This window comes from Balaenoptera ricei, chromosome 6 (genome assembly GCF_028023285.1).
Source record: "Balaenoptera ricei isolate mBalRic1 chromosome 6, mBalRic1.hap2, whole genome shotgun sequence".
NCBI classification, from domain to species: Eukaryota; Metazoa; Chordata; class Mammalia; order Artiodactyla; family Balaenopteridae; genus Balaenoptera; species Balaenoptera ricei.
In genome coordinates, this window is record NC_082644.1 from 7,584,887 (window position 1) to 7,601,940 (window position 17,054).

Here is a 17,054-nt window from a genome sequence, read left to right on the forward strand (position 1 = left end):
CACACACACACACACACACACACACACACATCTACACAGCGTCCCACATAATAATTTACATATTAGATTTTTCCTTTGAAAATTAGTTATCAAGTCATTCTGATATATGTAAAATAAGAATAATCCTCTTACTTAATAATGGCTTTAGAAGCTAATAAATCTTTAAGCTTTTCATATCCTATTTTAGCTAAAATCAACTTTGAAAATTAATGCACATTATACTTGCTAAATTTAGGAATGGAGTATAATTCTAGGTAATTTAAGAACCACAATAATAGTTTCAATTTTTAAAAAAAGTTCCCAAAAATAATAAAAAATAAAATTAACTGATTAATTAATTAAAAGTTCCAGCTAGACAATCTTACAGATATTCGGTGGTTCATGTGTCTATTTTATTTTAGCTAAAATGTACAATGAAAACTATAAGGCAAAGAAAAGATACAACATGATCTTTAGAGAAAGTTATAAAATTCAAAACAGAATACATTTGGTTTGGAAATGATAATATTTTAGCTTTAATAGCTTGATTATGTAAAATGTTCTCAATTACACAGTGATGAAGTCTCAGTTCAGTGAGTTTAGTTAAATTAAAGCATATATCACAATTTGCAAAATATTTATGGTATTTGATCAAATATTATATTCATTTGGAAAGGTAATCAGAATACTTAACGTTATAAACACATTTATAAGTATACAAAATAATTAAACGTGACGTTATTTACTCTTATGCTTATGTCCGCTTATTAAAGAACATTGACAATAAATAAATAATTCATAAGGTAAAGTTTTAGTTTTAATTTGAGATCTATTATTTAGTTACTGAAATGGGAAAAATCAATCTTGTTTTCACTTACCATCTCTAAATGAAACATTGCCTGCAGTTGATTGTAATTTAATTATACTATTAATTTTATCTTTTAAAATCTCACTATACGAATTTTGGCTTTCAATTACATAACACCAGCAGAAAAATTGCCATGAACATGATTACAAATTACCCCAGTGTGAAATTCATTACGAAGTCAACATGCCTACCTACCATGGTTGTCTCGGCGATCGAACCAAAGCTGTTTATGAATATGTTGCATGTGACATTAACTGGAGAGCCTGAAAAAGAGATTAAAAAAGAAAGGCTGTTTAGATACTGATACAAAATATTTTCAAGTAGCTCCATGCCTCTAATTTGTAGTTTAAAAAAATAAAGGATTCAAAGCATTTCATTATCTGGCTACAAGCTTTGTCATTAGACTTGATAGCTATACAAGTAAAAAACACTGAAATATTGTGTGGTAGGGGTTAAAATAACTCAGTTAATCTCTGCCTAAGCTAGTCAGATAAAATCACACACAAAAGCTGATATCTAAGCCTAACTTATTTTGTTTGTTTTTACATGAACATAATTCACTTAATTTTACAAGGTTTGCTACAAAAAAAGACAGCAGCCCCTTCCCCTATACCCCCATTTAATCCCTCCCTGGAGATGATCATTTTAACTCATTTAAACAACTCTTTGGGTGTTTACCTCGATTTCTCTGAACAATAAGTTTATTTTACTCCTTTAGATGTTTTCATTTTAGCCATATGTTCTGACAGCCACAGCAGAAGGTAAGGATTTCGCTTTCTTTCACACCTTATTCCCAACCCTGCTACCTTACACCTTTTTTCTGTCCTCCCATTACCCAAATATGGCTACATTGTCACTATTGTTAGATCACTATTCACTTTTTACTTTATTATGACAAGGTAAATGTTACCTCTAACTAACCATATAATATACTGTGATCACTCTTTCCTGCAGAACATGTTCCTGAGGTCGATGATTGTTTTATATATTTCACATAGTTTCCTCTGTATGTATCATTAACTTATGCACAAGTTCTGAAATGTCTAACTTGTGTTTCCGTATCACACTCATCAGATACTCTATTAACTTTCTCTTCCGTCAGGCTTACTCCATTCTAGATTTGTTGTCCTGGAGCACAGCAGTCATCTTATGCTTTCCCATAACCCTCCTACTGGAGATGCTCATCCTTCTCCTTTGTGGGACCTCTTTTCGTGGTCCCCATTCCTTCTTCTTTCTTGGCCCATTTCTTCATTTTAGTGGAACATGTCCTTCAGTAATTTTTTGAGAAATGGTGCATAAGGATGTGAAGCTTTTCAGAACTTGCTTGTTTACAAATGTTCTTTTTTATGCCCTCACACTTAATTAACACCTAGATTTGGTACCAAATTTTAGGCTGGAAACTGTTTTTTCTTCTGAATTTTAAAGACATTTCCTCATTAGCTTCTATTTTCTAGTATTGCTGTTGAAAGGTCCAAAGCCATTCTGATTCTTGATCCTTTGTCAAGATAAAAGGCATGTTCTCTTTGTACCAATATTTTCATTCTTTAAAAAACGGCTTCAATAGTTAAAATAGCTTATCACTCAAGGTTTTAATTTACATTTACTTAATTACTGGTGCACAAGTTTCATCTTTGTTTTTCTACTCATTTTCTCATAGCATTTATCTTGCCAGAGTGAGGTACAGCAAAAAAAAACAAAAAAATTATTTAAAAATAAAGTCTATCCATAGGCCTATGAATTCTATGTACATTGAAATCGTCTGGTGATCTTTAAAAAAGATTGATACATGATTCTTACCTTCTAATTTAGTTGGTATGACATGCAAGCAAGGCACTGGTATTTTTGAAAGCTCCCTACATAATTCAGATGTGCAACATAAGAAATTTCAGAGTAGGAAAGAGCTGTGGCCATTATACCATAGGACTAAAGTGAATTGGGGTTTTATTAGAGATGGAGAAAATGAGAGACGGGAGTCAGGACTTAGAACATTAAAAATGCAAAGCTATTCATTTTAATAAGAGAGTTGACTATTATAAATTTGGTCAACCTGCTAACAAAACATGGTGGATGTTATGTACTTAGAAAAAGCCCAAATTCCACTGTGTCGAGATGCCTAGAACATAACATTCAAACAGATATAGAGGCTACATTGTTTGAAATATAAAGGATGGACATTTAAGAAAACCTCATAAAAGTTCTGAATCCTGGAGGTGCTATAATTAGTTATTACTAGTAGAAAGGGTTTCTTTTTTAACTTTAAAAAACTTATTTTTCAAAATGTTATTTCTAAATATTAACAATTTTTTTTAAATGTGTAGGATGATAGAAATGTCTTGTCACCACGTAACAGAAGAGAAAGCACAGGTATTGTACTCCACGATTATTTTATCCCACCATAAGAGAAGTATGAAGTCACAATTAACTGTTAGAAGATACATATATATGTGTGTGTGTGTGTGTGTGTGTGTGTGTGTGTGTGTGTATATATATATATATATATATATATTTTTTTTTTTTTTTTTTTACTTAATGTAAGTCTAAGGTGGTGAATTCTAAAATATATAAACAGCCTGATTGGAATCTTAAAAAACTAAAAGCCAATCTTTGATATTCTCTAGGCTATTCTCTTTCTTCTTGAGAACTCTAAAATTCTATTTTCTTTTGCTGTTAACACCAACATGAATCTGGGGAATATCTTTTCCCTTGAGATAAATTCTGTCATGCTTTATTGACTCAAATCCATTGGAGGAGGGAAAACGCAAACGTTTTAGTATTGGGTTAATTCATCTTCCAGTAAAATGAAGCTAGAGGTACATCCATGTTGGGGAAACACGGCCCTGTAAGAAGCTGCTGCTACAGAACTGCCAGCTCCATCTGACTGTGATCTCTTTGGCTGAAATTGGAATAAATAAAAGTGGGGGGATGAATTTCTTATTTAAATTCAGCAAGGGGAAGAGTTTTTGTTTTTTAGTCTCATCTTCTAAATTTAATCATTATGCATAGAATTACAGATAATATTGGTGAAAAATAGGATGAAGGTGGAAATTCAGCATAGGCTTCAGTGACCTGAAGTTAGTAATGTCTGTCCTGATGCATTTCAGGGTCCCTTGGGAGCAGGTGCTGTACAGCACATCCTAACGATTCCAGAAAGGTGCTGACAGGGAGCAGTATGAAGTACTGTGCTAGGAGGAGGACTTCTCTGATGCATTTGTTTTCTCCCTAAAATAACATGTTTCCGTAGAAGAGCAATGGTCCCAGGAGAGGGGGCTACTTCAGGCTTTCCCTAGCAGCTGGGAACACGATGCCTCACACTGTATGAGCCAGACTCCAGCCCTTGCTTCTCCAATGCCTCCCATCCGGTGCGGAAAACTCTTCCTAAGGGCAGAAAGTCAGCCTGCCCTAAGCTTTATTGTCTAATCCATCAGTCATCAGATGTGTTCCTCGCCTGGTTATTAGGACATACAGAAGTGCTATTTAGTTTCCATTTTACTACTTATTTGTATGTATTCTCTTCTTCAGCGTAAAGAAAGGTGAATGGATTCAGGCACCAAATTTTAATTTCAAATTTGAAAAATAGAGTACTCACTTGAAAGATATACATATAAGATATATACTCACATGATATATATATATATAAATACATATACATATATAGAATTTATTTTATTTTTAAAAAATTTAAAATATACTAAGGTATGAAGCAATTTGGAAATAAAGTCTACTGTTTTTAAAGATAGTCTTGGGCTAGATCATAGAATTTCTTCAATGTAATCCCAAGGTATTTGGAATTTACTTCATGAACATGAAGGAGTCTTTACAGATTCTTGTTCATGAGAGTGTAGTAAACCAACACAACATGGTGAATGGTTGAATGGATAGCAAAAGCTTAGACATAGAGAAAACAGGAATTTATTGTAACAGTTTAGATGGGAAATACAATGGCCCCGACCAAGGACAGTGGCAGTGGAGACAGAGTACAAGGAATGAAGTGGATACAGTTTATTAGGCAGTATATTCTACACTTCAAGCTTCTGATCCATGTCATATCAGGGGAGCAGTCTTGGAGTAGTCTTTCTACCCTCACTATTAATATATATTATATATTCAAAAATTTGAATATGAAGCTCAGAGAGGATTGTAAATCTTCTGTTGCCATTACAGAGAGCACCTGTTTCACAGTCATTGGTCAATCTGGTACTTCTCTGTGCCAAAGCAAAAAACTGTTATATCCATCTAATATACTGCTATGTTTAGCAACAGAGCAAATAACTGCTATAGCATCCATATGGCAAATTGTGCTTTAAAATTGTTCACTGCCTTAGCCATCGTTGGCCTGAAAAGCAAATGACAGTAGTCGCAGATGTTTTCAGCAGCATGTCTTCTTTTAGATGCCTCTTAAAGAAACAGAACATGGCTTTTAAGCTCAGAGATGGACAAAGGCAAAATGGCAAAGTACAATGCAAAGCCTTGGCAGTTACATTATTGTTACTCATGTTGGGGAAAAATTGTTCACCAGGCAAATCTAGAGCAAATAAACAAAGAGACAAAAAATAACCCAAGTGTTCATGAAAATGACTCTAAAAAAATTTTAATGTAATGTTGCATTAAAGCCACACCCTTTTGAAAGACATAAGAATGTAATCAAAACATTAAATTTCAAAAAAATCTGTTTAGTGATTTGTTTTTATTTTAGATAAATATATATATTTATATAGTCAGGTCATGAGGAAAGATATTATTTTTATTTTTTAATTGACAAAAGCATATTTGATTACTGTAAATCCATATTTTAGATTATTTTTTAGATACTTGAAAAAAGGTTTGAAAATTATGGCATAAAAATAGGATCCAATTTATTCTTCCCCTTCCCTTCCCTTTCCTTCTTGAAAATGTAGCCAAAAGCCATTGTCTCGGGCAGTACAAGATAGGCTTCCGCGCTGGGGATGGCTGTGGGGAGTGTGGACAACTAGAGCAGGGTGAGAAGGACATCAGCGAGGAAGGATTTCACAGCGTGGGGTGTTGGAGCCTGAGTGGGGCAGCCTTGCATGGGGAGTGAGAGTCTGAACAGGACCCTGAGGAATTTGTGCAGGAGAGGGAGTGGCGGCAGACAAGGGAGATTCATTACGTATCGATCAAATCTGTAATTATATTAAGGATAACGGGAGCCTTACTGTCAAATGAAGGAGTTAAAATATGGAGACTCAGAAACTAGAATAAACCTATGGTAGTAGAGATACCAGGAAGAACTCATGGTTTTCAGTAGATAGAGAATTAAACTACATAGATGTAAATGAATATATATGTGTGTGTGTGTGTATATACATATGTGTGTATATGTATGTATACTTATGCATGTATGTGTATGTATACTTATGCTCATATGTGTATGTATATAGATACATTCTGGCAGACACCAACTTAGCCAGTTAATCAAAGTGAACGTCATCAGTCATGGTAAAAATTAACATCGTCCACAATCTAATAAGATGCAGTTAGAACACAGCATCACTTCTGTGGTATTCCTATCAAGATGCATTACCTAAATTGAATCATGAGGAAACATGAGACTAATGCAAATTGAGGAACATTCTGTTAGATAAAGCAATAATAATATCTTTTTAAATGCCAAGATCATGCCAGTCATAGGAAGAATGAGGCTCTGTTCGGACTGAAGGAGACAAAGAGAAATGACCCGTAAAACACAAGGCATGATTCTAAACCGGATTCTTCTGCTATGAAGCCATTATTTAGATAATTGATAAAATTTGAATGGGAGCCTGCAAATTAGATGGTAGCAATATATCCATGTTAATTTGCTTGTTTCAATGATTAGACTGTGGTTATCTAAGAGAATGTTCTTATTGGCATGATACACCCAAGTATTGGGGCATCAGGTCAACAACTTACTTTCAAGTGGTTTGGGGAAAAAAATAGTTTGTGCTATACTTGCAAACCTTCTGTTAGTTTGGGAATGTTTTAAAATAAAAAAAGAGAAATAAGTACTATAGAGAGAATATATTAAAAAATAATCAGGGGCGGCGTCGAGATGGCGGACTAGGAGGACGTGGAATTCGCGTCTCTGCACAACTAGGGCACCTACCAGGCACCAGTGGGGGACCACGGACACCTAAGGGGACGCGAGGAACCCCCAGCGACTGGGTAGGACGTGGGGTGTGGGGGGAGTGAGGAGGGAGGAGAAGTGGAGGCGGGACGGGACTGGTGCCCTGAGGGGCGGCTGGGGAGGGGAAGGGATCCCACGCCCGAAGGGGGAAATTGGGGGACGATTGGGAGGACAGAGGATCAAAAGGGAGCATGGCCAGGTTTCCCCTGCCCGCTTGGGCCCTCAGGAAACTGCTGAGATGCCAGGCCTGATCCTCTGCCCACCGAGGCCCCCTCCAGCTGAGTGGGTCCTAAGGGAGTGGGAGGGAGGGAAGGGGGAGCAAAAGTAAAGGCTGGACCTACGGGAACAGCACTCCTGAGGGGCGGCTGGGGGAGGGGAGGAGTTCTACACCCAGCAAGACCCACCCTTGGTTAGGGGTCCCGTGGGGATGGAGGAGACCCTATGGGAGAGAGGGGCCTGAAGGAACAGATGGGAGATGGGAGAGAGGGGCGCGAAGGAACAGAAGGGAATGGGGGCCAGTGCTTTCCCTGTCTACTTAGGCACCCGGAGCTTTTTGGACCCCCAAGCCTAATCCTCTTCCCTCGGAGCCTCCCTCCTGCCGCGCAGAACCCAAGCCCCGCCCCTACACCCCCACCCAGGGCCCCACCTCTACACTTGGAGACCCCCTGTGAGACTCCCTCCAACGCGCTGGGCCTAAACCCCACCCACACACCCTCACTCAGGGCCCCACCTCCAAACTCCAGAACTCCACACTCCAGAGGTTCTCCTTCCAATGTGCTGCCTCTCCCCTTCCGTGCAGGTCCTAAGCAGAAGCCCCACCCCACACTCAAACATCACCCCCCGAACCCGCCTAGGTGCCGCCCCACCCTAAACCTGCACTACTGCCTAAGTTCCACCCCCTACCTAAACTCCACACCCATAGGCAAGGCTTTTTTTTTTTTTTCTTTTTTCCTCTTTTACATTGGGGCTCTGTTTTACCTTGTTGATTCATTCTTATTGATTCATTTATATTTTTATTTATCCTAATAAATCTTTTATTTTTCTAATTTTATTTTGTTCTTTATACTTTATTGTTCTCTCCTTTTGGCTTGTTCCCCCCGAACCCCCTTTGTTTTTTCTCTTGTGGTTTTATTTTACCTTGTTACAGTTGTTTCAATTATATTTCTGTTTTTCCTAATATATTTTTTATCTTTCTAATTTTATTTTGTTTTTTATTCTTTGATATTGTACTGCTCCTTTTTTTCTTTCTTTCTTTCTTTCTTTTTTTTTTGTGGGTGTACCACACCATGCAGCTTGTGGGATCTTGGTTGCCAGGCTGGAGGTCAGGCCCGAGCTCCTGTTGTGGGAGCTCTGAGTCCAAACCACTGGACTAACAGAGAACCTCAGACACCAGGGAATATTAATCAGAGTGAGGCCTCCTGGAGGGCCTAATCTCAGCACCAAGACCCACCTTTATCCAACTGCCTGCAAACTCCAGTGCTGGATGCCTCAGGCCAAACAACCAGTAAGACAGGAATACAGCACCACCCATCAAAAAAAAAAAAAAATGACAAAAAAATGTTACAGACGAAGGAGCAAGGCAAAAACCTACAAGACCAAATAAATGAAGACAAAATAGGCAACCTACCTGAAAAAGAATTCAGAGTAATGATAATAAAGATAATCCAAAATCTCAGAAACAGAATAGAGAAAATACAAGAAACGTTTAACAAGGATCTAGAAGAACTAAAGTGCAAACAGTGATGAACAACACAATAACTGAAGTTAAAAATACTCTAGAAGTAATCAATAGCAGAATAACTGAGGCAGAAGAACGGATAAGTGAGCTGGAAGATAAAATGGTGGAAATAACTGCCAGGGAGCAGAATAAAGAAAAAAGAATGAAAAGAATTGAGGACAGTCTCAGAGAACTCTGGAACAACATTAAATGCACCAATATTCGAATTATAGGGGTCCCAAAAGAAGAAGAGAAAAAGAAAGTGACTGAGAAAATATTTGAAGAGATTATAGTTGAAAACTTCCCTAATATGGGAAAGGAAATAGTCAATCAAGTCCAGGAAGCACAGAGACTCCCATACCGGATAAATCCAAGAAGAAACATCCCAAGACACATATTAATGAAACTATCAAAAATTAAATACAAAGAAAAAATATTAAAAGCAGTAAGGGAAAAGCAACAAATCACATACAAGGGAATCCCCATGAGGTTAACAGCTGATTTTTCAGCAGAAACTCTGCAAGCCAGAAGGGAGTGGCAGGAGAGATTTAAAGTGATAAAAGGAAAAAGCCTACAACCAAGATTATCCTGCCCAGCAAGGATCTCATTCATATTCCATGGAGAAATTAAAACCTTTCCAGAGAAGCAAAAGTTAAGAGAATTCAGCATCACCAAACCAGCTTTACAACAAATGCTAAAGGAACTTCTCTAGACAGGAAACGAGAGAAGGAAAAGACCTACAATAACAAACCCAAAACAATTAAGAAAATGGTAATAGGAACATACAAATTGATAATTACCTTAAATGTAAATGCATTATGCTCCAACCAAAAGACGTAGACTGGCTGAATGGATATAAACACAAGACCCGTATATATGCTGTCTACAAGAGACCCACTTCAGACCTAGGGACACATACAGACTGAAAGTGAGGGGATGGAAAAAGATATTCCATGTAAATGGAAATCAAAAGAAAGCTGGAGTAGCAATTCTCATATCAGACAAAATAGACTTTAAAATAAAGACTATTACAAGAGACAAAGACGGTCCCTGCAGAATGACCAAGGGATCAATCCAAGAGGAAGATATAACAATTGTAAATATTTATGCACCCAACATAGGAGCACTTCAATACATAAAGCAAATGCTAACAGCCATAAAAGGGGAAATCGACAGTAACACAATCATAGTAAGGGACTTTAAAACCCCACTTTCACCAATGGACAGATCATCCAAAGTGAAAATAAATAAGGAAACACAAGCTTTAAATGATACATTAAACAAGATGGACTTAATTGATGTTTATAGGACATTCAATCCAAAAACAACAGAATACAATTTCTTCTCAAGTGCTCATGAAATATTCTCCAGGATAGACTATATCTTGGATCACAAATCAAGCCTTGGTAAATTTAAGAAAATTGAAATCGTATCAGATATCTTTTCTGACCACAACGCTATGAGACTAGATAACAATTACAGGAAAAAAAACTGTAAAAAATAGAAACACATAGAGGCTAAACAATACACTCTTAAATAACCAAGAGATCACTGAAGAAATCAAACAGGAAATCAAAAAATACCTAGAAACAAATGACAATGAAAACACGATGACCCAAAACCTATAGGATGCAGCAAAAGCAGTTCTAAGAGGGAAGATTATAGCAATACAATCCTACCTCAAGAAACAAGAAACATCTCAAATAAACAACCTAACTTTACACCTAAAGCAATTAGAGAAAGAAGAACAAAAAAACCCCAAAGTTAGCAGAAGGAAAGAAATCATAAAGATCAGATCAGAAATAAATGAAAAATGAAGGAAACAATAGCAAAGATCAATAAAACTAAAAGCTGGTTCTTGAGAAGATAAACAAAATTGATAAACCCTTAGCCAGACTCATCAAGAAAAAAAGGGAGAAGACTCAAATCAACAGAATTAGAAATGAAAAAGGAGAAGTAACAACTGACACTGCAGAAATACAAACGATCATGAGAGAATACCACAAGCAAATATATGCCAATAAAATGGACAACCTGGAAGAAATGGACAAATTCTTAGAAAAGCACAACCTTCTACGACTGAACCAGGATGAAACAGAAAATATAAACAGACCAATCACAAGCACTGAAATTGAAACTGTGATTAAAAATCTTCCAACAAACAAAAGCCCAGCACCAGAGGGCTTCACTGGTGAATTCTATCAAACGTTTAGAGAAGAGCTAACACTTATCTTTCTCAAACTCTTCCAAAATATAACAGAGGGAGGAACACTCCCAAACTCACTCTACGAGGCCACCATCACCCCGATACCAAAACCAGACAAAGATGTCACAAAGAAAGAAAACAAGGCCAATATCACTGATGAACAGAGATGCAAAACTACTCAACAAAATACTAGAAAACGGAATCCAACAGCACATTAAAAGGATCATACACCATGATCAAGTGGGTTTATCCCAGTAATGCAAGGATTCTTCAGTATACACAAATCAATCATGTGATACACCATATTAACCAATTGAAGGAGAAAAACCATATGATCATCTCAATAGATACAGAAAAAGCTTTTGACACAATTCAACATCCATTATAAAAACTCTCCAGAAAGTAGGCACAGAGGGAACATACCTCAACATAATAAAGGTCATATATGACAAACCCACAGCCAACATCATTCTCAATGGTGAAAAACTGAAACCATCTCCTCTGAGATCAGGAACAAGACAAGGTTGCCCACTCTCACCACTATTATTCAAAATAGTTTTGGAAGTTTTAGCCACAGCAATCAGAGAAGAAAAAGAAATAAAAGGAATCCAAATCACAAAAGAAGTAAAACTGTCACTGTATGCAGATGACATGATACTATACATAGAGAATCCTAAAGATGCTACCAGAAAACTACTAGAGCTCATCAATGAATTTGGTAAAGTAACAGGATACAAAATTAATGCACAGAAAATTCTTGCATTCCTATACACTAATGATGAAAAATCTGAAAGAGAAATTAAGGAAACACTCTCATTTACCATTGCAACAAAAAGTATAAAATACCCAGGAATAAACCTACCTAAGGAGACAAAAGACCTGTATGCAGAAAACTATAAGACAACAATGAAAGAAATTGAAGATGATAGAAACAGATGGAAAGATATACCATGTTCTTGGATTGGAAGAATCAACATTGTGAAAATGACTATACTACCTAAAGCAATCTACAGATTCAGTGCAATCCCTATCAAACTACCAATGGCATTTTTCACAGAACTGGAAAAAAAAAATTTCACAATTTGTTGGAAACACAAAAGACCTGGAATAGCCAAAGCAATCTTGAGAAAGAAAAATGGAGCTGGAGGAATTAGGCTCCCGGACTTCAGACTATACTACAAAGCTACAGTAATCAAGACAGTATGGTACTGGCACAAAAACAGAAATATAGATGAATGGAACAGGATAGAAAGCCCAGAGATAAACCCACGCACATATGGTCACCTTATCTTTGATAAAGGAGGCAAGAGCATACAATGGAGAAAAGACAGCCTCTTCAATAATTGGTGGGTAAAACTGGACATCTATATGTAAAACAATGAAATTAGAACACTTCCTAACACCATACACAAAAATAAACTCGAAATGGATTAAAGATCTAAATGTAAGGCCAGACACTATAAAACTCTTAGAGGAAAATATAGGCAGAACACTCTATGACATAAATCATAGCAAGATCTTTTTTGACCCACCTCCTAAAGAAATGGAAATAAAAACAAAAATAAACAAATGGGACCTAATGAAACTTAAAAACTCTTGCACAGCAAAGGAAATCATAAACAAGATGAAAAGACAACCCTCAGATTGGGAGAATATATTTGCAAGTGAAGCAACTGACAAAGGATTAATCTCCACAATTTACATGCAGCTCAGGCAGCTCAATATCAAAAAAACAAACAACCCAATCCAAAAATGGGCAGAAGACCTAAATAGATATTTCTCCAAAGAAGATATACAGATGGCCAAGAAACACATGAAAGGATGGTCAACATCACTAATCATTAGAGGAATGCAAATCAAAACTACAATGAGGTATCACCTCACACCGGTCTGAAGAAAAGGGAACCCTCTTGCACTGTTGGTGGGAATGTAAATTGATACAGCCACTATGGAGAACAGTATGGAGGTTCCTTAAAAAACTAAAAATAGAACTACCATATGACCCAGCAATCCCGCTACTGGGCATATACCCTGAGAAAACCATAATTCAAAAAGAGTCATATACCACAATGTTCATTGCAGAACTATTTTCAATAGCCAGGACATGGAAGCAACCTAAGTGCCCATCGACATAGGAACGGATAAAGGAGATGTGGCACATATATAAAATGGAATATTATTCATCCATAAAAAGAAGCGAAACTGAGTTATTTGTAGTGAAGTGGATGGACTTAGAGTCTGTCATACAGAGTGAAGTAAGTCAGAAAGAGAAAAACAAATGCTGTATGCTAACACATATATATGGAATGTAAAAAAAAAAAAAGGTTGTAATGAACCTAGGGGCAGGACAGGAATAAAGATGCAGACATAGAGAATGGACTTGAGGACATGGGGAGGGGGAAGGGTAAGCTAGGATGAAGTGAGAGAGTAGCATTGACATATACACACTACCAAATGTAAAATAGATAGCTAGTGGGAAGCAGCCACATAGCACAGGGAGATCAGCTCGGTGCTTTGTGACCACCTAGAGGGATGGGATAGGGAGTGGGGGAGGGAGGCGCAAGAGGGAGGGGATATGGGGTTATATGTACACATATAGCTGATTCACTTTGTTATACAGCAGAAACTAACACAACATTGTAAAGCAATTATACTCCAGTAAAGATGTTTTTAAAAAAAAGAAAAAAAATAATCAAACAAAATCTAAAAATATAGGGTGTAGAATTTAAATCTGTGAACATTTCAGGTGTTCATCTGCAGTTTTAGAAAGCCTTATTTTTTTTTTTTTGAAGTTTTCAACTTTATTTTATTTTTTTTAACATCTTTATTGGAGTATAATTGCTTTACAATGGTGTGTTAGTTTCTGCTTTATAACAAAGTGAATCAGTTATACATATACATATGTCCCCATATCTCTTCCCTCTTGCGTCTCCCTTCCTCCCACCCACCCTCCCTCTCCTACCCCTGTAGGTGGTCACAAAGCACCGAGCTGATCTCCCTGTGCTATGCGGCTGCTTCCCACTAGCTATCTATTTTATGTTTGGTAGTGTATATATGTCCATGCCACTCTCTCACTTTGTCCCAGCTTACCCTTCCCCCTCCCCGTATCCTCAAGTCCAGTCTCTAGTAGGTCTGCATCTTTATTCCCATCTTGCCCCTAGGTTCTTCATGATCATTTTGTAAAATTTTAGATTCCATATATATGTGTTAGCATATGGTATTTGTTTTTCTCTTTCTGACTTACTTCACTGTGTATGACAGACTCTAGGTCCATCCACCTCACTACAAATAACTCAATTTCGAGAAAGGCTTATTTTTGAAGAGATTTTTCTTGTTAAGATGACCTTGTATTACATAAAAATGAAAACAGAAAATACAGTTTTTTCAAAAAATAACTGTGAATTTTATTCAAGAAGTGTAGTGTCTGGATGGATAGGAATAATTAAAATGGATAAAGAAGATTCTAACACTTTCCCTGAAAAAAAATATGGGCAGAAATGAGTAATAGGTACACATTCCATTCTGGGGATAGAATGAGTTATAGCAGAAGAGACTGTATGAAAATTGGATTTGTGATGGGGGAGAAAAGGATTAATATAGAGGAATATTACAGATGAAAAGACAGAAACCACAGAGACATAGTTAAGGCAAACAATGCTATTTCTAGATAAAGAGAATGGTCATTGGAGACAGAATGAAAAAACCTAACGAAAATGCAATAAATATATAGGAGGAATACACAAACAGGTGATTGCTGACAGAGCACTTTCTGCCTGAATCCAAATTAGTTTTAAGGTTATCAAAGACCAACTGAGGGCCTAAATAATAGGGTCAAAGGAAAGAAACAAAATCTAGAAAAAGCTGGTAGATAGTCTAGTGAAATAATATTTTATTGTCTATGGATGTACTTTTATTTTCTATTCCATTGCTTTTTTTCTGTTAAACTGGTTTCCAGTTTCAAATGATTCCTGGAAACTTCTATTTCAAGATGGAGGATAGAGCATAGTTTTCTTCTCTCCAAATGCATAAAAATTATATTACTGAATAAAACTGAGACTAGATATATCACACCAAAGAGAATGAGAGGAAAGTCAGAATTGGTTTAATCACATAAAATATAGAAGGCAGGAGAAAATGGCTGACAGACAAAACAGAGAAAAGTCTAAAATAAATGATGATTAGAACTGCATGGAGAAGGAAGCTAAGTGCTAAGAGGCACAAAGTTCAGGGTCATCATCCACAGGAAAGGAGGTGGGGAGTTAGATGGGGCAGCAGGGGAGGCCATGGACGCCTGTCTCAGGAAGCTCCCTGCTCCCCCATTCATAGTCCCCTAGAGCCGGTATGGCCTGGAGTTTCCATGGGTTTGAAGGATGCACATAACTTTTTTTTTTTTCGTTTTGCAAACATAGCTTATTAAGGTGATTGGAAATAATATGATTCTGTAAGCAGTGCTGACTTTTTAAATGTTTTCTTTTTCCAGCTTTATTGAGATATAAAAGGCATACAACATTGTGTAAGTTCAAGATGTACAACGTGTTGATTTGACACACTTGCATACTGCAATAAGATGATGACTTTAGCATTAGCTAACACCTCCATCGTCACATAATTACTGTTTCTTTTTTGTGGTGAGAACTTTTAAGTCTATAATACAGTACTGTTAACTATAATCTCAAGGCTATACATTAGATTCCCAGAATTTATTCAACTTCTAACTTTCTGCAAAAAAAAAAAAGACTGGGGAAAACAGGATTCCTGCCAGTACCTCAAAACGAAAGTCATCGTTATTCTGGTATTTGGAGAACCCCAGACCAAAGCCTCGCCACTCAACACTCACCTAAAGCAAAGCTGTGCCCAGGGCACTACCACCTCTGTCAGATTTCCTTTCCCAGAGAGAGAAACAGCAGAAAACTATCTCTCTCCATACACAGCAGACAAAAGATGTATCAGCACCCAGGCAAATCAACTCAGCCCTTCCTCAACTACAAAGCATTTCCATCATATGCAAGAAAACTAATGGCTTAAAGAGAGTGAACAAGATGAATAAACATAATTATTCCTGCAGGAAAAAAAAGAGAAATTATTGGGCAGAAAAGAAAAACAGAAGAGGAAGAATGCAAGAATGGAGGCATCCATTTAGCAGTCTAGTTAGTGCAAAGAACTTTCATAGCGCCTTCTTTGTAAAAGGCCTGGAAAGTCATCAAAGAGATTAAACAGATGCTCACTGGAAGTAACCAATTTTCCTTTTGGAGTGTTTGCCTCAAAGAAGTAGAACTGTGCTGAAGGTCTGTTGAGGCTATTCATCCCTAATATTTTTGGACAATTTAATTTTTGCCCAATTCAGGTACACGATTTTTACTATTATCATAAAACAACAAACAGATAAACATACAAAATAGCACCCGCCTAGCAATGTGCAACACAACCTTCCTGTAGTTTGTGTGGCTTATGCCTGGTACTGCAGTGTTTTCTCTCAAACAAATAGGATTTTTAAAAGGTGTACTTATTTTAGAGAAATGATACAAAATAGTACAAATAAGTATCATAATTTTGTTTAAAGAAAAATGTCTACATCTAGAGTTTTTCAAAGTTAGCAGTATATAAAAGAGCAAATACAAAGTTACATTTTAATAAAGTCATTTTATAGTTTTTTAATAATTGTTCTTCTCTATGGTCTGGAAGATAAATTTTGTTTTAATGTAAACGTACTTGTGAAAACAATCACAAATTTAAAATCAGTATTCCAGAAATAAATTTTATAATAATGTGTTTGAGACTGAAATAATTATCAATAATATTATTGTTAAGTGTTGATAATTTGAAAGGTGAAAATGCTGTCACATTATTATTATAATTTGCACTTCATTGATTGTTAATTAGGTTGAATATTCTTATTTATCTTCTGCAAATTGTCTGAGAATGTCTCTACTAAGATTTTTTGTTTTCCTCTTATGAAATTTATAAATTCCTGAAAGGTCAAACATACAGGTTTTTCTCAATAATTTTATATTTTAAAAATATTTTCCTATTGTCTGATCAGTTATCTAGGTATTTTCTAGTTTTTTTTTTTTTTATTAAGATTTTAATCCATGTCCAGTGGTCAGGACTCCGCGCTTCCACTGCAGGGACATGGGTTCCATCCCTGGTTGGGGAACTAAGGCCC

At 36.5% G+C, this 17,054-nt stretch overlaps 1 protein-coding gene across 2 annotated transcripts in view; it reads right to left on the reverse strand.

Moving 5' to 3' along the window:
- Window positions 1-17,054, reverse strand: part of GLRA3 (glycine receptor alpha 3) — a 181,882-nt gene that overhangs the window by 137,426 nt on the left and 27,402 nt on the right. For both annotated transcript variants that reach the window (XM_059926198.1, XM_059926199.1), the window contains exon 3: window positions 1,043-1,110. In XM_059926198.1, coding sequence (XP_059782181.1) covers window positions 1,043-1,110 — 68 coding nt within the window. The remainder of the gene's footprint in view (window positions 1-1,042; window positions 1,111-17,054) is intronic.